The sequence below is a fragment of the Rhizopus microsporus genome, assembly GCF_002708625.1.
Source record: "Rhizopus microsporus ATCC 52813 unplaced genomic scaffold scaffold_22, whole genome shotgun sequence".
Taxonomy (NCBI): Eukaryota; Fungi; Mucoromycota; class Mucoromycetes; order Mucorales; family Rhizopodaceae; genus Rhizopus; species Rhizopus microsporus.
The window spans coordinates 108,770-126,106 of record NW_019671937.1 but is presented as its reverse complement, the minus strand read 5'-3'; the positions used below and the strand labels follow the sequence as shown (position 1 = coordinate 126,106).

The 17,337-nt window shown below is 39.9% G+C and overlaps 6 protein-coding genes across 6 annotated transcripts; 3 read left to right on the top strand and 3 right to left on the bottom strand.

Moving 5' to 3' along the window:
• Positions 1 to 1,503: 1,503 nt before the first annotated feature.
• Positions 1,504 to 2,792, bottom strand: RHIMIDRAFT_294963 (uncharacterized protein; the record flags this gene model as incomplete). The annotated part of the gene is made up of 3 exons (XM_023614139.1): positions 1,504 to 2,132; positions 2,190 to 2,662; positions 2,713 to 2,792. The coding sequence occupies 3 exons, from the start codon at positions 2,790 to 2,792 to the stop codon at positions 1,717 to 1,719; spliced, it is 969 nt and encodes a 322-aa protein (XP_023462350.1). The 3' UTR covers positions 1,504 to 1,716.
• A 439-nt stretch (positions 2,793 to 3,231) lies between these two features.
• RHIMIDRAFT_301526 (CBF-domain-containing protein) lies at positions 3,232 to 6,242 on the bottom strand (the record flags this gene model as incomplete). The annotated part of the gene is made up of 5 exons (XM_023614369.1): positions 3,232 to 3,993; positions 4,048 to 4,239; positions 4,289 to 5,698; positions 5,754 to 5,987; positions 6,048 to 6,242. 5 exons carry the CDS (start codon positions 6,237 to 6,239, stop codon positions 3,232 to 3,234), a joined length of 2,790 nt encoding a protein of 929 aa, XP_023462349.1.
• Positions 6,243 to 6,315: 73 nt separating this feature from the next.
• RHIMIDRAFT_71476 (uncharacterized protein) lies at positions 6,316 to 13,128 on the bottom strand. Its single transcript, XM_023615599.1, has 19 exons — positions 12,309 to 13,128; positions 12,104 to 12,256; positions 11,719 to 12,054; positions 11,603 to 11,658; positions 11,140 to 11,557; positions 10,634 to 11,093; positions 10,487 to 10,567; positions 10,341 to 10,430; positions 10,169 to 10,286; positions 8,291 to 10,123; positions 7,972 to 8,236; positions 7,740 to 7,919; positions 7,362 to 7,683; positions 7,119 to 7,316; positions 6,964 to 7,064; positions 6,772 to 6,908; positions 6,636 to 6,714; positions 6,452 to 6,582; positions 6,316 to 6,391 (listed from the first exon to the last, which is right to left on the bottom strand). The coding sequence occupies exons 1-19, from the start codon at positions 13,076 to 13,078 to the stop codon at positions 6,360 to 6,362; spliced, it is 5,760 nt and encodes a 1,919-aa protein (XP_023462348.1). The 5' UTR covers positions 13,079 to 13,128; the 3' UTR covers positions 6,316 to 6,359.
• A 138-nt stretch (positions 13,129 to 13,266) lies between these two features.
• RHIMIDRAFT_268105 (uncharacterized protein) lies at positions 13,267 to 14,288 on the top strand. The gene is made up of 2 exons (XM_023612051.1): positions 13,267 to 13,554; positions 13,599 to 14,288. Exons 1-2 carry the CDS (start codon positions 13,481 to 13,483, stop codon positions 13,999 to 14,001), a joined length of 477 nt encoding a protein of 158 aa, XP_023462347.1. The 5' UTR covers positions 13,267 to 13,480; the 3' UTR covers positions 14,002 to 14,288.
• Positions 14,289 to 14,431: 143 nt separating this feature from the next.
• On the top strand, positions 14,432 to 16,599 carry RHIMIDRAFT_219430 (heat shock protein 70; the record flags this gene model as incomplete). The annotated part of the gene is made up of 4 exons (XM_023607379.1): positions 14,432 to 14,537; positions 14,592 to 14,807; positions 14,871 to 16,185; positions 16,232 to 16,599. Coding segments are annotated over exons 1-4 (1,950 nt in total), but the record flags the coding sequence as incomplete, so codon positions are not given.
• Positions 16,555 to 17,278, top strand: RHIMIDRAFT_294959 (biogenesis of lysosome-related organelles complex 1 subunit 1-like protein). The gene is made up of 3 exons (XM_023614138.1): positions 16,555 to 16,710; positions 16,759 to 16,831; positions 16,878 to 17,278. The coding sequence occupies exons 1-3, from the start codon at positions 16,644 to 16,646 to the stop codon at positions 17,119 to 17,121; spliced, it is 384 nt and encodes a 127-aa protein (XP_023462345.1). The 5' UTR covers positions 16,555 to 16,643; the 3' UTR covers positions 17,122 to 17,278.
• The last annotated feature ends 59 nt before the right edge of the window (positions 17,279 to 17,337 follow it).

Sequence of the window (17,337 nt, the reverse complement as noted above, 5' to 3'; positions counted from 1 at the left end):
CTATAATGAAATACAGACCGACTTGCCCTCAGGATTCGACACGAAATATACAAGAGAAAAAAACGTTCCTTGACGCTTGACTATCCACAATAAAAACAAGGCCAAGCACAAAGTTTTATTTTAAGATTGGCGCATTAAGGCTAGTGTTCATGACGCGCGTGTTCTTGCTGGATACTTTTTACTGATTTGGTTAGCAACATCAGTATTATATGGATCTGCTAATGCTGGTGCCAAGAATGAGCCCCATTTTTGGTGTCACGATGCGTGGTAAAATTCGCTGCTTGAATTTTTGACTTTTAATTCATGGAACGACAAATCATTATCACTAGGAGGCAACTGCAGACACGCATACAGAAGTAAAAGAACACAAGCAAAGTCATTAAATGTTTGTTAATCACAGCGCGAAGAGTGTATGAAAAAGGCTTTTGTCAGTAATAATACTTTTTAAGAACAAAAGGGCATATACGGTCATTCCACTTCCAATCTGTAGGCATGATGAACATAGTTGCCTGTCTCATTTCGATGTATTAGTCAACATGGTTTGGATCTCAAACTTTAAGCTAAATTGATCTACACTTGCCTGAAGCGCCGCTATTACCACTTAAGGCCGACGATAACATCTAAAAAAATTGCTCAACAAGTAAACTGTCATGTTTACTGTCGTGACACGTTCAATCTCTTTATTGAGAGGATTTTACAACACATTCAGATTAGAATATATGGATGAAATAAGTAAAATATATTATTGATAAACTACCAGAAGGACAAAAAAGGGAGATATGTTTACAAATGTAGGTCAATTGCTTCAATAAAGATGACAGCTATCTCTTCATTTGAGTCAAGCATAGTTGCTGTCAATTCTCCCTCTTTCTTTCAAGAGCTTACACAATGCAAAAGAACGGCAATGACAATTGACAATGTTTCGTAATAATGTGTTTGCAGTATCAGAAAAGACGCAGGTTTGTGATATAATTGCAATAATAATAAACAAGAAGTATAGACGTATGCCGGACAGTCTCTACATAATCTCTTTATGACGAAATAAAATAATTTCATTGTTAAAAACAACATCACTTTATATGTAAATAGGATTATTTGGCTAATGTGAAATGGACATGATACGTTAAATGAGCGTGTTTTGTAGTCAGTCTTTTTGTATTTCTCATTCCTAAAGTAATCTCATAAAGTATTTGTAGAGTAAATATGATAGCGTTGCCTATTCATTGAGAAGTGCATGAGGAGTGCGTGCTTTTTATATTTACCGTATGATTTCCTAAATTTTGAAGGCGGTAGTCACTACTTACTGACATCGCTTTGTAGTCCTCATACTTGGTAGCTCTACCAGTTGCCTTTTTTGACACTGGAGCAGCCATTATCTTTGTCTGAATCATCTACAGCGCTTCACAAAAGTGCTGTTTCAAACACATCTCAAGATGGTCAATTAAGCAGTGTAGATCATTCATCCTTGATTTGAAAAAGCTCTAATGTAAAGAACAAAAAAAAGGCTGCACGTAGAATCCTATTTCGGTTCTATTTTATTTTCAGTTTTCATTAAATTTTGGGTAGCGAACTTTTTTGATCAAATCCACAAACTGGGAGTGGAATGACTGTGTATATATAATATATAAGAATAAATAACAAATAGAGAAGGGTCAGATAAAGTAAATGGAATATGCTTTACAAGGGAAAGGGATGCGAATTACACATAAAGTCCTTTTAGATCAAAGGGAAAATACTTGGGTTATCGAGACTGAATGTGATGGGTGCAGCGCCTAACATAGGTGAAGAGGATGTAGAGGAAGAAGCAGATGATGGTGATGATGATGATGATGATGAAGGTGAGGTGGACGATGATGGTAAAGAAAATAAGGAATTGCCAAAGGAGGCCAGAGTTTGATTGAGAGCAGCCATGTGTGAGTGTTCGATGTGATACTTTAAACCGTTGAGATTTTTATAACGTTTACCACAATCGCCAATTGTACATTGGTATGGCTTAGAAGCAAGGCTTTCACTGTCATCATTGATCAGATTACAATGGCCATGTTGGTTATGATATTTGAGACCGTTTGGATTTTTGTATGCTTTATCACAGCCACTGACTGGACACTTGTAAGGTTTATCCGCATTCAAATCTATATCATCACATTCATCAATTAATAACACTTTTCATTATGTATATATATACTTACTAGCATTAGCGCATGCCAAAATAGCACCTGCTTGTGCAAGAAATTCTTCATCTGTCATCAAGGATTCAACACTGTTACCACCAGCCAATGCTAACTTTTTGGCAGCAGATTGTGTAAGGATTTCGAGTGCACTGTTGGCACATGTCATCTGACTATACGATCTCTTCTTTCCACATGATTTCCTTGTGTCGTCCTCATTTTCGTCTGACAGGTAAGTTACTGCCTTCTTCTTGAGCATGTCAATGTACTCTGTCTTTTCTTCAATAGGAGACCAACAATCACTTTCACTGTCAAAGTTATCTTCTTCTTCAAGATGAACATGACATTCTTCATAGTGTTGTAGCAAATCATGGAGATCATTTAGGACGAGACCGCAGCAGACAAAGTCACGACAATAGGAGGCTTCAAGGTCCTTTGATTCGAAAGCATCCTTAATATCATTTTGTGGTGTGCAGCGTTGAAAGTCGTAGGTACTACACAAACGTTAGATACTCACACACAAGAACATAAACAATACACTTACTCAAAGTTGATGTCCTGTTTAGGGATCGTGAGCGTGCTCATACGTCTAAGAGAGGTGTTGTATTCGAGAGGTACAGGCATCCTTTAATATAAGCAAGCAGAGAAAGGGAAAGAGAGAGAGGGAAAGAAAACAAGATGAAAAGTAGGGAACCCTTTTATAATACATCAATATCAGCAGAAACCCCGATCCTTGGTACCACCCTGTAACGGCATTTTAAAAGGAATAGATCTCCGAAGTCCCTTTTTTATGGTTGCATGTCCACAAGGTTTGGTACTACGTTGCACCCTTTCACTATTTTAATGAGTATGGAATCTGATGGAATAATATAATAAAAGTGATGTCAAAAAAGCTCAAAGGAAGAGGAAAAAAAGGTGGGAGATATTTACTCATGCCGTTAGTTTAGTCGGTCTTGTGAAGGGATGAAAGAGAAGGAAGGGTTTAAAATAAAAAGACAAAAAAAAAGAAGAGAGAGTACAAGATGACATGGTTTCAATTGTATGAACTCAGATGATTTTGTTTTTATTCTTGTTCAATCAGTTTAGCATAATCTTCATAAGTAGCAAATGTAGGAAGACGTTCCTTCTTTGACTTCTTCTTTTTGGGTTGCTCTTCTTCTTCTTCATCGCTAAGCTCACGTTTAGCCTGAAGTTCTTCTTCCATGTCGGAGGCATTTAATAGTTCGATATCTTCTTCATCCGATCCAAACTCAATGCCCTCCTCGTCTTCATCACCCTCGTCCTCGTCTTCTTCTTCATTCTCAGCCAATAATGCCTTCATTTCCTCGTCGTCTTCTTCATCGTCATCGTATAAAGCTGCATCCTCATCATTGTCATCTTCATCATCTAATCCACCTGGTATAGAAGCCATCATCGCACGCCATACTTCGTCTTCTTCTTCTTCAGAATCTTCTCCAGATTTCTCCTTCTTTGCCTTGGCTGGTTGTGCAGCAGCCTTTTGAGCAAAATATTTGTGGAAGAAGACTTCGTCGGCAGCTACTTCTTCTTCTTTCTTCCGAATAAACTGTTCTGAATTTACGGGTATTTCATTAATGGCAGATTTTGTAAACAAGACACCACCATCTCGTCTGCTGCCAGATAATGGTTGCATAATAGACTGTCCCTTGGGTACTGACTCCTTCTTGGGATTTTTATAGACAAATCTATCCAAAAAGTGCATCAGCGTGAATTGGTGTAGATCAGGCTGGTTGGTAATCAATTCGCCTGCGAATAAAGATTCTACATATTTTACAACAGAAGGGTGATAGTGTGATTTGAATGGAAGCTAAATGTGGGTCATTAGCAAAGTTCGTTCTAAAAGGGGGGTTGCCCGCCTTACCAGTTCCCATAAACAACTCTTTTCGGCATTACTAAATCTAGGATCTCTTTTTCTACCATCATATTCAACCTTGTTGGGTTTATTGTCTTCCTTTTTTGGTGCGTCATCTTCTTCAACATCTTCAAAGTGCTCTTCTTCATCGTCTTCAGGTGGCATCAACAAGGTTTTCAAACCAGGTTTAGATTCCATCAACTACGACATTAAAGTTAGATAAATATAAATAATATAAGTAGATCCGTACCTGACTGATTAGGAAAAAAATACCACAAACAAATGCGGGTTGATGACGGGCTGCAATTTGAACAAGACGTTTCACGAAAGCCATAACACGTCTCATGTCATTATCAGCACGAATTGCTTTAAATAGTAAATTCAGATACATGCTCTGTTTTGATGATTGATGGATACGTGGATCTAATAATGATTCATACAGCACACGATAGAATCGGTCGGCTATGTTGGGTTTGCTTGTCGAAATGGTAAAGATGAGTGAGAGTGCTTGAATGGCTGCATTGAATGTGCTGGCATGTGTTATTTTGAACAAGGTTTCCAGATGGTCCTCAACAATCTTGTCGGATATATCAGCAAAGTGAAATGCTCTGTTAACACCAGTCAAGACGGCTGCAATCATCTTGGTCTTATGGTCATCTAGTTCCAACTTTTTCTGTTCTTGCTGCTTTTCTTTTTTCATCTGCTTTTTACTCTTCTTTCTATCGCTTTCTTCTTCGACTTTCACTTCTTCTTCATCATCCTTCTTACTGTTATCTTCCTTTTCTTGTATCTTTAATAGTTTCTTGAAAAAGATAAAGTAGATTTCGGTCAATTTGTTTGCCACATCTCTTTCCTTGGCTGTCAAAATTGTCTGATTCATCGTGATCATGGCATAATACTGTGCCTTCTCGTTCGTTGAAGGCAAGAAGAGCAACTGTTCTAATTCTCTGATCACAATCATCTTCATGCCAGGATGTTGTACAAGTAATTCAATAATCAACTGTGATGTCTTGGCTGCTACTTTATTATCTGAATCACCTAGTTTGTTGACCAAAAGCTTCAACAAGTTTTGCTCTTGCTCAGGCTTGTTGGCTAACAAATCATGGATACATGTCACCATATTGTTACGAACGTACATGAGGGTGTCACGGGAAAGTTCTTCAATGATACGAAGGTATTCCAAAAATGTCTTTTTCAAATGATCTTCAAATGCCCAAACAAGCAAGTGCGTATCTGATACTTCCTTGGCTGCTAAAGGTCGGTCTGCAAAGTAAATCAATTTACGGTCAGGTAAGACAGATCCAATAAACAAGTCCTTTAAACTCGTGATGGCCATGACCGCTTCGTTTCTACCCTTTTTGCGACTCATGGATATGAGTGTGTCCAATGTCTTGATACCGTGAAGAGGTGATTCTCGAAACATCAAGGTTAATGCAGACACTTTGTCGTTCAAGGTACCTGATTGAATAATGTTAGACATGAAGCTGCGGTTGGATGAGGTCAGCATGGGATGTGTCTCGGCTTTGGCATTTTCGTCTTTTAAAAGCTGTTTGGCGTAGTTCAATTTTTCTTGCGTCTGCAAGGTCGATAAACGCTGAACATTTTCAATTGAGATGGCTGGGAGTGAAACGTTATACCAGAAGGGAGTAGGTTCAATAAGCTAACGTAAAAGCGGTTAATCCATGATCAAGGTGATATGTATATATTGTGTTTACCAAACCACTTGATGATTTAGGAGTATGAATTTTCATAGGTTCTTCTTCTTTTTCCTCCTCCTCCTCTTCATCTTCGTCTTCATCTTCGTCTTCTTCTTCTTCACTGCTCACATCCTCTTCTTCGTCCTCCTTATCTTCTGATTGCTCCTCGTCTGTGTCAATATCCTGCTCATATGTACTGGCTGATAACCCAATATTTGTCATAAATGACTTTAATTCATTTTTTAACGCTTCCTACAAGTGAGCAACAAGATACTATTAGCACAAAGTATTATACATCAGCTCTCAAATTACCTCTTCTTTTGTCGCTGTTGTCTGCAGATCTTCTTCTTCATTGTCGTCATCGATATCTTTCAAGTACTTAATATCGCCCTTTGTTCCTCCTAATGCTAAGACAGCTTGTTCAAATGCATCTTCACTCTTTACGATTTTTTTGGACTTTTCAACAGTCTTTTTATTCTTTTTATGATCAGCTTTTGAACCCATTTTACAATAAAAACAATAAAAGCAAATGGATTGAACAAAAAAAGGAGAAGACGAGAAAACAACGTCAACTATGTGACTACTTTATTTTAAGCCACCGTCCAATGGAATATAGTGCATAAATTATGGCTTCCATGCTTCATCGTGTAGCATGTCTAGCAAAAAAAAAAAAAAAATATGTTAAACAAAGACATAAACATACAAGCATTCTTTACCTTGCCAAATGGTATGAGATGGGTTATCTTCAACGACTGCACTCTCTTCGCTTGATACAGCCAACATAGATTTCACGTGGTCTTCATCCCCGCTTTCATCTTCACTCGTCAAGTCGTATATTGAGTTTGTACTATATACAAAATAAAGATAAGTATATATCATCTCTAGTTTTTCCCATTTTACTTTAAATGATGAGGGGACAAAGGAGTGTAACTAGTTGATGATTGCTGTACGACCTCATTGTCAACCATGATCGCAGGCACTACATGAATTTTATTTTCAGCCCACTTTCCGTTTTTTAATGACTTTTTTTTTTTACCTTTCTTTTGCTTTTCCAAATGCTTCAAAAACTTCTTTCTGAGAGCGATCGTCTCCATTAAACCTCTGACGCGATCGATAGAAATAAGCGTATGAATCGCTTCTTCTTTCTTTTGATACTCCAGCAAGTCCTCTAGTCTATTAAAGAGTTAAACATGTGTAAAAGCTTATTTTACATTTTGTAACACTTTACACAAGCGAATGTTCAGGCACAATCAACTTTCTTTGTGACAACATTAATAACATTTGATTAAATGACACGCCTTTAGACCCAGATTCAATCAACGCAGTTTCCTAATTTAACCAAGTTTACTATATTGGCATTGTTTGTTATTGTCACTCGTTTACCCAATATATTCTCTCCAAGTCATGTCTTCTCTTGTGTAGCTCTTGAGGGTTTAACTCGTTTAGCTTCTCAGAAAGGCCCTTGAGGTCCAAATCATGATCATATTTGTCTGTCTTGACTTTCTTTTTAAACTGAGCTACCAAATTCTTGTACGAGTACTCCGGTTCAAATATGCGTATGGTGAATATACCCTCGAGTCTCTATTGAGTATAAGTATCAAAATGAGGTAGCCGTATTAAACTTACGCGCCAAAAGGTCATGTATTCGCTTGGCTTGACATATCCTGTTCGATCTGTATCTACAGAAGCCCACGTCATTTTGTACTTGCGAATTTCGTCTCGGTTGACCAACGAGAAATTGGCTCGTGTCTGATAGACATACGAGAAATTGTCTGCAACGACAGCAACAAAAATGGAAGTGAAGATGTACATGGAGATGATATTGAATGATAAGAACAAAAAGTAGGCCCATCGAAGTGATCCACAATCAGAGTCCAGGTAGTTATCAGAAACAACACAGTTTGGGTATTCTACAGTAAAGTCGTGCATCACATTATTCCAACCTTCACTATATAACCGCATAAATATATTTCCCCTCGTCTTTGAGCGATATATAAACGTTACCCTGTTGAGTATCGAATCAACGATATCATTGTGCTTGAGAACGTTCTAAAGTTCACATGTTCGTTGGATGCACTCGGTCCATACTTGGTTAACCCAAATATTTGCATAAACATAATCGCATAGGTCGTCATGACGATAAACCAAACAGCCATCACATTTAAAATCTGATAGGTAGACGCTCTATTACGAAGGGATGTGAGCCTTTTTTTTTTCATTATAAAGAACAACTTACGCCATGGTTGTAAACAGTTGATTTAAACTATCGCTTCTTTGTACCAACTTGAAACATAGAGCAGTAACAAACAGTTTCTGTAACTCAACGTTCCACTGTAACCCAGGGCTTCCATAATGAATAAAGGTCGTAACCGATCCTCCAAAGACCATGACCACATCATACAGGTTCCAGAGATTTTTGCGAAACGAAGACCAGCCAAGACCAAGGACCTTGATGATGATTTCGAGCCAGTAAATGACGATGAATGTCAAATAAACGTCCACTAGAAAAAAAAGTTTACATATTGCTTTCTTTTTTTTTTTTTACTCGAGATTACCTTTCGCATTATCCCAGCTCGTAACATCGCCACTACCAGGATCAGATGAACTAACGTTATCTGCACACAAAAAGACAATGTTCAAAGTAACAACGACCGTCATGAGTTTATAAAAGAACCCTTGCTTCTCAACTGTCAAATCAAAACACCATTTCCGCAGCTTATCCGTTGGAGGAGACTTGGGTCGTTTGGCTGGCCTGACCTGGTTCAAGAACTTTTTCAAGTCGAGCCATCGTCGTTGATCCGAAGTGAGATAAGCCGACCCATTACGTCTGGTAAAGTTCTCCATGACGACGCCCAAGAAAAGAGAGATGACAAAAACGGAGCCTGCGAGATTGTAGACCATAAAGAAGATACCCCAGAGCTGACTCGCGTCTTGTTCCGGGCTGAGATCTTTACCAGTGATGCCCATACTTGTCTCCATCACGTCGACCCATCCTTCACCACTTGCAATCTCAAAGAGGATCAGCAGTGACCGCCAAAAGGAATCAAAGTTATAGTCGTACGGGTTAGCCCATCGTCTAGGCAGATAGATCGACGTGTCCTCCGGCATGGGCTCTTGCGTGCCCAACATATTTTCAAACAGACAATCGCTCTTGCCCGTACTTGAGTCATCGTTGCATTGATAGAATAAACCCATAAACACGTTTTTGCCGTACAGCGCAAACGGCACGATCAGACAGAGACCGAGGGCAGCCGATTCCAGGAGCCGTGGCAGACCGGTGAAGAGAATGGCTGTGAACGTGTCCTTGGCAGGACCCAGCAAGTTGATGAGACGAAGCACACGAAGCGCCTTGAACGCTCGAAACCCACGCTCGATCCCTGTGGCACCGGCAAATTTATCAAAGTTGGACATGTACAAGGTCACGAGGACAAAGAGATCAAGCATGTTCCATCCGTTCAATAAGTACGCATTGGGCGTCATCACAAACCCGTCAGCGATTATCTTGATGACAAACTCGATCGAAAAGACGACCGTAAAGGCCCAGTCGGTATACACAAACCGCATGATCTTTTCAGGATCGTTCCGGTACTGGTACTGATACACGGGTGAATTTCGAATCGTCAATACTACGTTGGCGATCACACAGGCCGTGATGAAGGCAGAAAATGATAGACTGATCCATCGTGACGCGGGCACGCCAAATGTACGCTCGCCTCGGCTGGGCGGGACGATGCGCTGACAGAATCGTCGAATCGGGTTGTTGCTTGAAAAGATAAACAGCGCACGGTCGTAGCTCGGATGAGCTGCGATAAAGTCGCGTTTTAACGCCTTGCGCTCTTCAATGTCCAAATCCGTCGTCTCTTGTTGGTACCTGTTGGCGACGGTGTCTCGTAAGGTCGGATCGATCAGGTACCTCAGCGCTCGTGGTTCATCGGTAGAACCGTGTCCCTTGAGATCGTAAAACGTACCGACCTGGTCAAAGTGCATGCTCTGACGCGCATGTGTCTGAAGCACAGGTCTTTGCTCGTGAGCTAGGTCGGGTGAAGGGAAAAGTCGGCTAATGAAATTCATCGCCTTGCTCATCATACCATGCCGCGTGGTCTCCACCTGTCGTTCCTCTGCAACCTCTTGTGTCGTCTCGTTCATGAATTCTCGAACAACGTTCTTTTGGACAGAGAGGACAAGGTGGTTTGGGATATTGGTCAGGTCTAGTCCTTTGGGTTGAGGTTTGAAGTATCGATAAATGTTCCATCGACTGACGACTGTTTTTCTGTTGAGTTCTGATTCGGTTTTTTTCATGAAAAAGAGGACTTGGTTCTTTAACTTGTCCTCTTCGGCAATTTCGAAATTTTCCATCAAGACAGCAATAAACATGTTGACCAAGACAACTTTTAAAATGTTAGCCTTTGTCAATAAGGAAGAAAGAAACTTACAGTTGGAAAAGCAAAACCAAAAGACAAGAAATAGAGCATAGATTGCGCTGTTTCGATTGGTTGATCCGGCTTGAAGGACATTATATAATACTGTTGTCCAATCTTCACCAGAGAATAACTATTCACACCATGCTCAATCACTTTGGTCTCTATGAAAAAAATAAAAACTTACCTGATAAAGTGCAGCAAATGAATTGTAAATGGAGAAAAATCTCATTTCTTCTCCAGTTTCGTTAATGACGCCTTCAAACAATTGATATGCCTTTGATTTTATATTAGCTTTTCTTTTCTTTTTTTTTAAATTATACACAAGCTTACGATAATAGCGCAAAGTAAGGTTGATAGCACAATAAAGAATGTCAAGTTAATCAAACCGTACACACTTCCTATCACCCTTGACTATATAAATATAAATGTATAAATGTTAGCTGCACCTCCATCTTTTCCTTTATATCAATGACTTGCCATCAAATTCCTTAGTCGTGGGATTGCGACTATGACACGATAGATACGAAGCACTTGAAATCCAGTGAACCAGATATAGATCAGCCGGTGCTGTTTGATCCACGGCAACTGGATGATACATGTCACAACAGCAATCAACAAATCAGTCGTGTTCATCTTGTCCTTGAAGAACGCCTTGAGGTCGCGTCGCTGAGCAAGCAGACGCAAGACTATCTCTATCAAGAACGCCAATGAAAATATCGTCTCTGCCAGATCAAGACCGTCTAACTGAGCCGTGCTCATATCATTGTGCTTGGTCGCCATACATACCAAGTCTACAACGACCAGAAAGATCCAGAACGGCCTCATGAATGTGACGAGCCAAGTGAGTGAAGATACCTTTTGTCGTTGCTCTTGTTCTTCATTCTCTGCAAACTCCCATCCACCTTCTTCATTCATGTCTGCCAAGACAGGCTTGGCTCTAATAGAGCATTAATAAAACTCTTCTTTCAAGGCTAACCACTTACGTCGCGTTGGTAAATGCAGAGTGCTGCGAATCCTCTCGTACTTTGGCAAACATTTCTGTAATCACGGCAATAAACAAATTTATCAACCAAAAGTTCATGACGATCACAATCACAATAAAATAAAGTGCAGCAACAACATATTCGGCATCCATCATGTCGTACATTCGGTCCGTCCAGGATTGAACACCAGTGATGATCATGACGATCAGCATGGACGAAAAGATGCTGTCAAAACTGATCGTTCCTCCATACGGATTTTCTGTTTCTTCACAGATCAGGCCTTGTTCACAAATAAAGCCTTTAGACCATAATGCAGTTTGTCCAGATTTGAGTTTATAGGGAACTTTGTACCCTGTCTCGTTGATGTATCCGCCACAGTATTGTTGTAACTCCTCTGTATGTGAGGCATTGTTTGGATCTAAAAAGTGTGAGAAACATAAAAGAAATAGTCATAGATTCTTACCGTGCCAAACGCAGTGTCTTTGAAAGGAGCCACTAAAGGATTGTACGCCAATGATGCTAGATGAAAAAGCTTAGAGACGTATGCACACACACATACACACATAAAGGACAACTTACGCAAAGATGACAAAAAAGAAGAACACAAAGAATAAGACATTCACTAAGAGAGGAGCAGCTCTCTTGAGACTATTCAAAATAACTTTACTTCCATCTGTTATATTTAGTAACCGTAATAAAACTAATGCTGATAACATCTTGAATACGAGGATACGTCTGCCTTGGTCTTCGTTGATCTCTTGGTGTGTCATCAAGAGAATAAAGTCTACCCAATAAGATAGGATGGCGATAAAGTCGATACGGTTCCAGCTGTGTCGTAGGTAGGCCCTGGGTGACTGTGGTGAAGGTGGGTTGAAGAAGAGGCCGAGGATGATGATGCGGCAGATAGCTATGATTCTTTATAAGAAGTTAGTCATAAATTCAGATGTATATCATGTTTGGTTACGTGTATAGGATAAATATCACAAGGAGTACATATTGGTACCAGACTTGGCCCCATGTGCTTGGTGGATTTGGGAATGGATCACTTCCCCAACCGACGATGAAGAGAGTGACGGCGTGAAAGACGATGAGAAACATGATCAAGGTCTCCATCCATCTTTTAGCAATATATTAATAACAAATATATGCTTAAATCACTTGAAACTTACTTCCAACATAAAATATGATGCAAGAATACACGAAATGAGTTCTGTGGAGAGAATAACTTTAAGCTATTACCAGATAAATAACTAAATGATTCCACATCAGACGTGCTGTCATCTTTGACCTGATCAGGATTTGGTATCGTCGCTGTTCGTTTCATTGGTATATTTTCATCTACAACAGAGGATGCATCAGACTCTTGGTCTTCTTCACTATATTTCTGCCACTGCTCTTGTCTTCTCTCCTGGAGTTCCTTGTTCTCATCTATGGCAGCCTTATGATCCATCGCATACTGATGCAAATTGACCACTCGCTCGGCCACTCCTCTCACCGCCTTGACAAGATCTCGAAAAAACTTGTGTCGATCGTACTGTATGAGCCTATTGACCTTTTTTCGATCTATCTCTGGGTCCACACTTGCCGGCTTATATATCGCAGGCAGCTCAGGAGAGGCGTCTAGTGGATGCCTGAACCCTGACATATTCGATGCGTTCACAGTGAGACGAGCTGTATCAGAAAAGACCTCGTCCTCAAACGTGATCTCTTCTTCCTCTTGTGGCAATGGTGTCGGCGGAGGTGAAGGTCGTCTTTCCTGTTCAAATTCTGTCATAAATTCAGTCACTGACGGAAGAGGCTTTCGTTGGGTATAGCGTCGACTGAGTCGAGTGTTGTTTCTTTTCATAATTTCTGGGTCATCTTCTTTTAATAACGTTGTTTCATTGTCGCTTGTGCTGTGTTTTTTACTATAAACACTTTTTCTATTTTTTAAAGACATCGTCTACTGTTCATGCCCGTTTTTCTCTATAAAAAAAAGAAAGAGAAAAGGGATTAATTTAATGACAAGCCGGAAATAGAAATGGTCTGGAATACCAATATATTATTTTTGGTAAATATGATCCCCTCTCCTCTTTTATTTTGTTACTATGGAAAAAAAGAGCATCATTTGTTTATATATTTGTATTTATTTAACGTAGACAATAGAGTTTTCATTTGGATAAACAAAAAGCTTATAGAAAGGAGTTTATTTCGATCAGTCAAAAGCTGTATGCAAGCAAAATATGCAAGATGTATATGTGTGTGGCTTTGGCCCTACCTTATTGGTGCACCCACAATTTACCTTATTTTTTTTTTTCTATGGGGGAATAAAAAAGAGAGCTCTCTTTTTTCACTTTGCAACATGTCTCCTAATACTCGTCGAGTTGTTACCAACGCGAGAACTGTCTCTTATAGCTCTGGTGGATTAAATGAAAGGTGAGAATGGCTCATTATTAATACATATGTACTCATTCTTATAGATTTGCTAATTTGGAAAAGAGCAAAAAGCCAACTCATAATCCAGTCATTCAATCCAAGAGTGTCTTTAGTCGTATCAAAGCCGATAGTCCTAAATCCAAAAGTATTCAACAACGTCTTGGTAAGCCCGTAGATACTCGAAGAAAGCCAGCGATGGCGGGTAGGATCACCAAACCAAACAAGAAGCCAGTAAGACAACCACCACAAAAAAAGCAACAACAAAAACAGAAACCCAAGAATGATAAAAAGGGTACTAAAGAAAAGAAGAAGCCCTTGTCACAAGAGGATCTTGATAAATCTTTGGATGCGTACATGATGAAAGACCCTAAGACGGCACAGGCCAAGTTAGATGAAGAATTGACGACATATATGCAAGAAGCTGAACTTGAAGAAGAGACATTATAATAAATAAAAACGCCATCACCTTTGTTTCAGCAAATTGATGTGATAAAGGGCTATTTTTGATCGAGATATTGGATCAGATACACATAAAAGAAAGAGAAATTGAGAATAGGCAAATTGTATATATATATATATACAGAGGGCGTTGCTTGAAAAAAGATATAAACATGATAAAGATGTGGATACGCGCGTTTGGAAGGACGATCATTGATGATTTCTTTTTCTTATTTTCTCTCTTTCTTTCTTTTGCTCACATGCGTTCATCAATGTCTTTTTTTTTTTTTCTTTTTCGAGAAAATACGCACACTCTTATTAAAGTATACATAGTCTATCAGCTATTCATAAACCACCTTTTTCGTCATTGTCATTGTTCTTGCTTGGGTTTACAAACAATGTAAACTCCGTCATAAATTTGCATTATTTTTTCTTGAATCTTCGATATTTTTTTCTTTCTTTCTCTCTTTGCTGCCAAACACACACACACATAAATGTATCGATTATCCAAATTGACTACCAAGACTTTTCCTATAGCGAGACATGTAAGTCTATAATCAATCAAAGACATGCAAACTGATATCCTTTATTTTTGGCAGCATGTCGGTGTTTTATCCCAACTTCGCCCTTACTCCAACAAAGTATCTGGACCTGTCATTGGCATTGACTTGGGCACAACGAATTCATGTGTAGCCGTAATGGAAGGTAAAAATCCAAAAGTAATTGAGAATGCTGAAGGTGCACGCACGACACCTTCTGTGGTTGCGTTTACCAAAGAAGGCGAATTGCTCGTGGGTCAGACAGCCAAACGACAGGTAACAAAAAAAAAAAAAGAAAGAAAAAGAAACCATAACATCGCAAGCTAATCCCCTACATAGGCTGTGGTGAATCCTGAAAACACAATCTATGCTACCAAAAGACTAATCGGTCGTCAATTCAAAGACCCTGCTGTTCAAACAGACATCCCGAGCGTGTCATACAAAATCGTGCCACACACGAACGGTGATGCATGGGTCGAAATGTCTGGTGGTAAAAAGTACTCGCCCTCACAGATTGGCGCCTTTGTGCTCGGCAAGATGAAAGAGACGGCTGAAAGCTACCTGGGCAAGAAAGTGAAGCATGCGGTGATTACTGTGCCAGCTTATTTTAACGACTCTCAGCGACAAGCGACCAAGGACGCAGGCAAAATCGCCGGGCTGGACGTCATGCGTGTGATTAACGAACCCACCGCAGCAGCTCTGGCTTATGGTCTGGACAAGGCAGGTGATGAGACCATTGCGGTATATGACCTGGGCGGTGGTACGTTCGATATCTCCATCTTGGAGATTCAAAATGGTGTGTTTGAAGTCAAGTCGACCAATGGTGACACAGCACTGGGCGGTGAGGACTTTGACTCTCATCTTGTAAGATACGTTGTGGACGAGTTCAAGAAGGAAACAGGCGGTATGGACCTCTCCAACGATCGTATGGCCATTCAGCGTATACGTGAAGCTTGTGAAAAGGCCAAAATCGAGTTATCTTCGACTGTTCAGACAGATATCAACTTGCCTTATATCACTGCCGATGCAACAGGTCCCAAGCATATCAACATGAAGCTGACACGTTCCAAGTATGAAGGATTGGTAGGCGATTTGATCAAAAAGACAATCTCTCCTTGTGAAAAGGCGCTCAAGGACGCAGGCGTCTCTGCTCGTGAGGTTGGAGACGTCATTCTCGTCGGTGGTATGACTCGTATGCCCAAGGTGATCGAAACAGTCAAAGGCATCTTTGGAAAAGAACCTAGCAAGTCTGTCAATCCGGATGAAGCCGTCGCTCTTGGTGCTGCCATCCAAGGTGGTGTCCTTGCTGGATCGGTGTCGGACATTCTTCTCTTGGATGTCACTCCGCTTTCCTTGGGTATCGAAACCCTCGGCGGCGTCTTTACTCGTCTCATCAACCGAAACACGACGATCCCGACCAAGAAATCTCAGGTATTCTCTACCGCGGCTGATGGACAAACCCAGGTCCAGATCCGAGTGTTCCAGGGAGAACGTGAGCTCTGCAGAGACAACAAACTGCTCGGTGACTTCAACTTGACGGGTATCCCTCCTGCTCCCAAGGGTGTGCCTCAGATCGAAGTCGAGTTTGATATTGATGCAGATGGTATTGTCAACGTCGCAGCCAAGGATAAAGCCACGGGTCGTGATCAATCAAGTAAGTTATATTACTTTGTATTATATCTTTACTCATATCTTGCCAGTTACCATTGCTGCTTCTTCTGGTCTAAGCAGTGACGAAATCGAGAGAATGGTCCAGGAAGCCGAAAAGAATGCAGAGGCAGACCGTGCTCGTCGTGATACGATCGAAATGGCTAACCGTGCTGAATCAGCCATGAGTGAAACAGAAAAGGCCATGGAAGACTTTAAAGATCAAATCGATCAAACAGAGGCTAACAAGCTCAAGGGCATGATTGCATCTCTTAGAGAACAGACAACCAAGGCTCAGGCTGGTGATACGGATATCAAGGCTGAAGATCTGAAGGCCAAGGTAGATGAGCTTCAGTCAAGTTCGCTCAAGCTCTTTGAAATGGTCTACAAGAACCGTGCTCAACAAGGAGATAATAATAATAACCCTCAACAATAATTCTCTCTTTTTTTTTAAAAAATAAAATAATGTCTGATTTGACTCTGTTATTAAAGAACCATAACCAAAAGAAAGCAGAAATAAAACGAAATAATGGTATTATAAATGCTTTGAAAACATGGGAGGGGCTAATTCTATCATTAGAGCAAATTCGAAAGAATGCAGTTCAAGCTACCAATGAATTAACAGATTCCATCACAGATTATGTTAATGAAGAGTAAATAAATAAAATAATAAAAAGATGTTACTAATGAACAAGATAGAGTGAGTGACATATTCGCCAAACAAAAGGAACTCGAACAACAGTCAAAACGATTAGCAACTCAAGTGACAAAATATATAAACCAAACACAACAGTGGTTATCACTAGTAGACAATTTTAATCACTCACTCAAGGAACTGGGAGACGTGAAAAATTGGGCACAAATCATGGAACATGATATGAAGACAGTCATGACTACCTTGGAGTTTGTACATCAAGGTAATAATAACAACATCATCTCTTGATTGTTCCTACATAATAAAAGGCACTTTGGAATGAATGATGATTATATACAGTCTAAATATATTGTTGTTTATTATGCATCAGATGACAACGTTTGCATACAAGTAGTGTCATCATAAACTCTCCTTATAAAAGTCTTTTCTTAAACATTACTTTAGCAATATTCAGTCCTTTTCTACTTTTTTTGTTGTTGACTTTAAAAATGACTTCTTTTAATC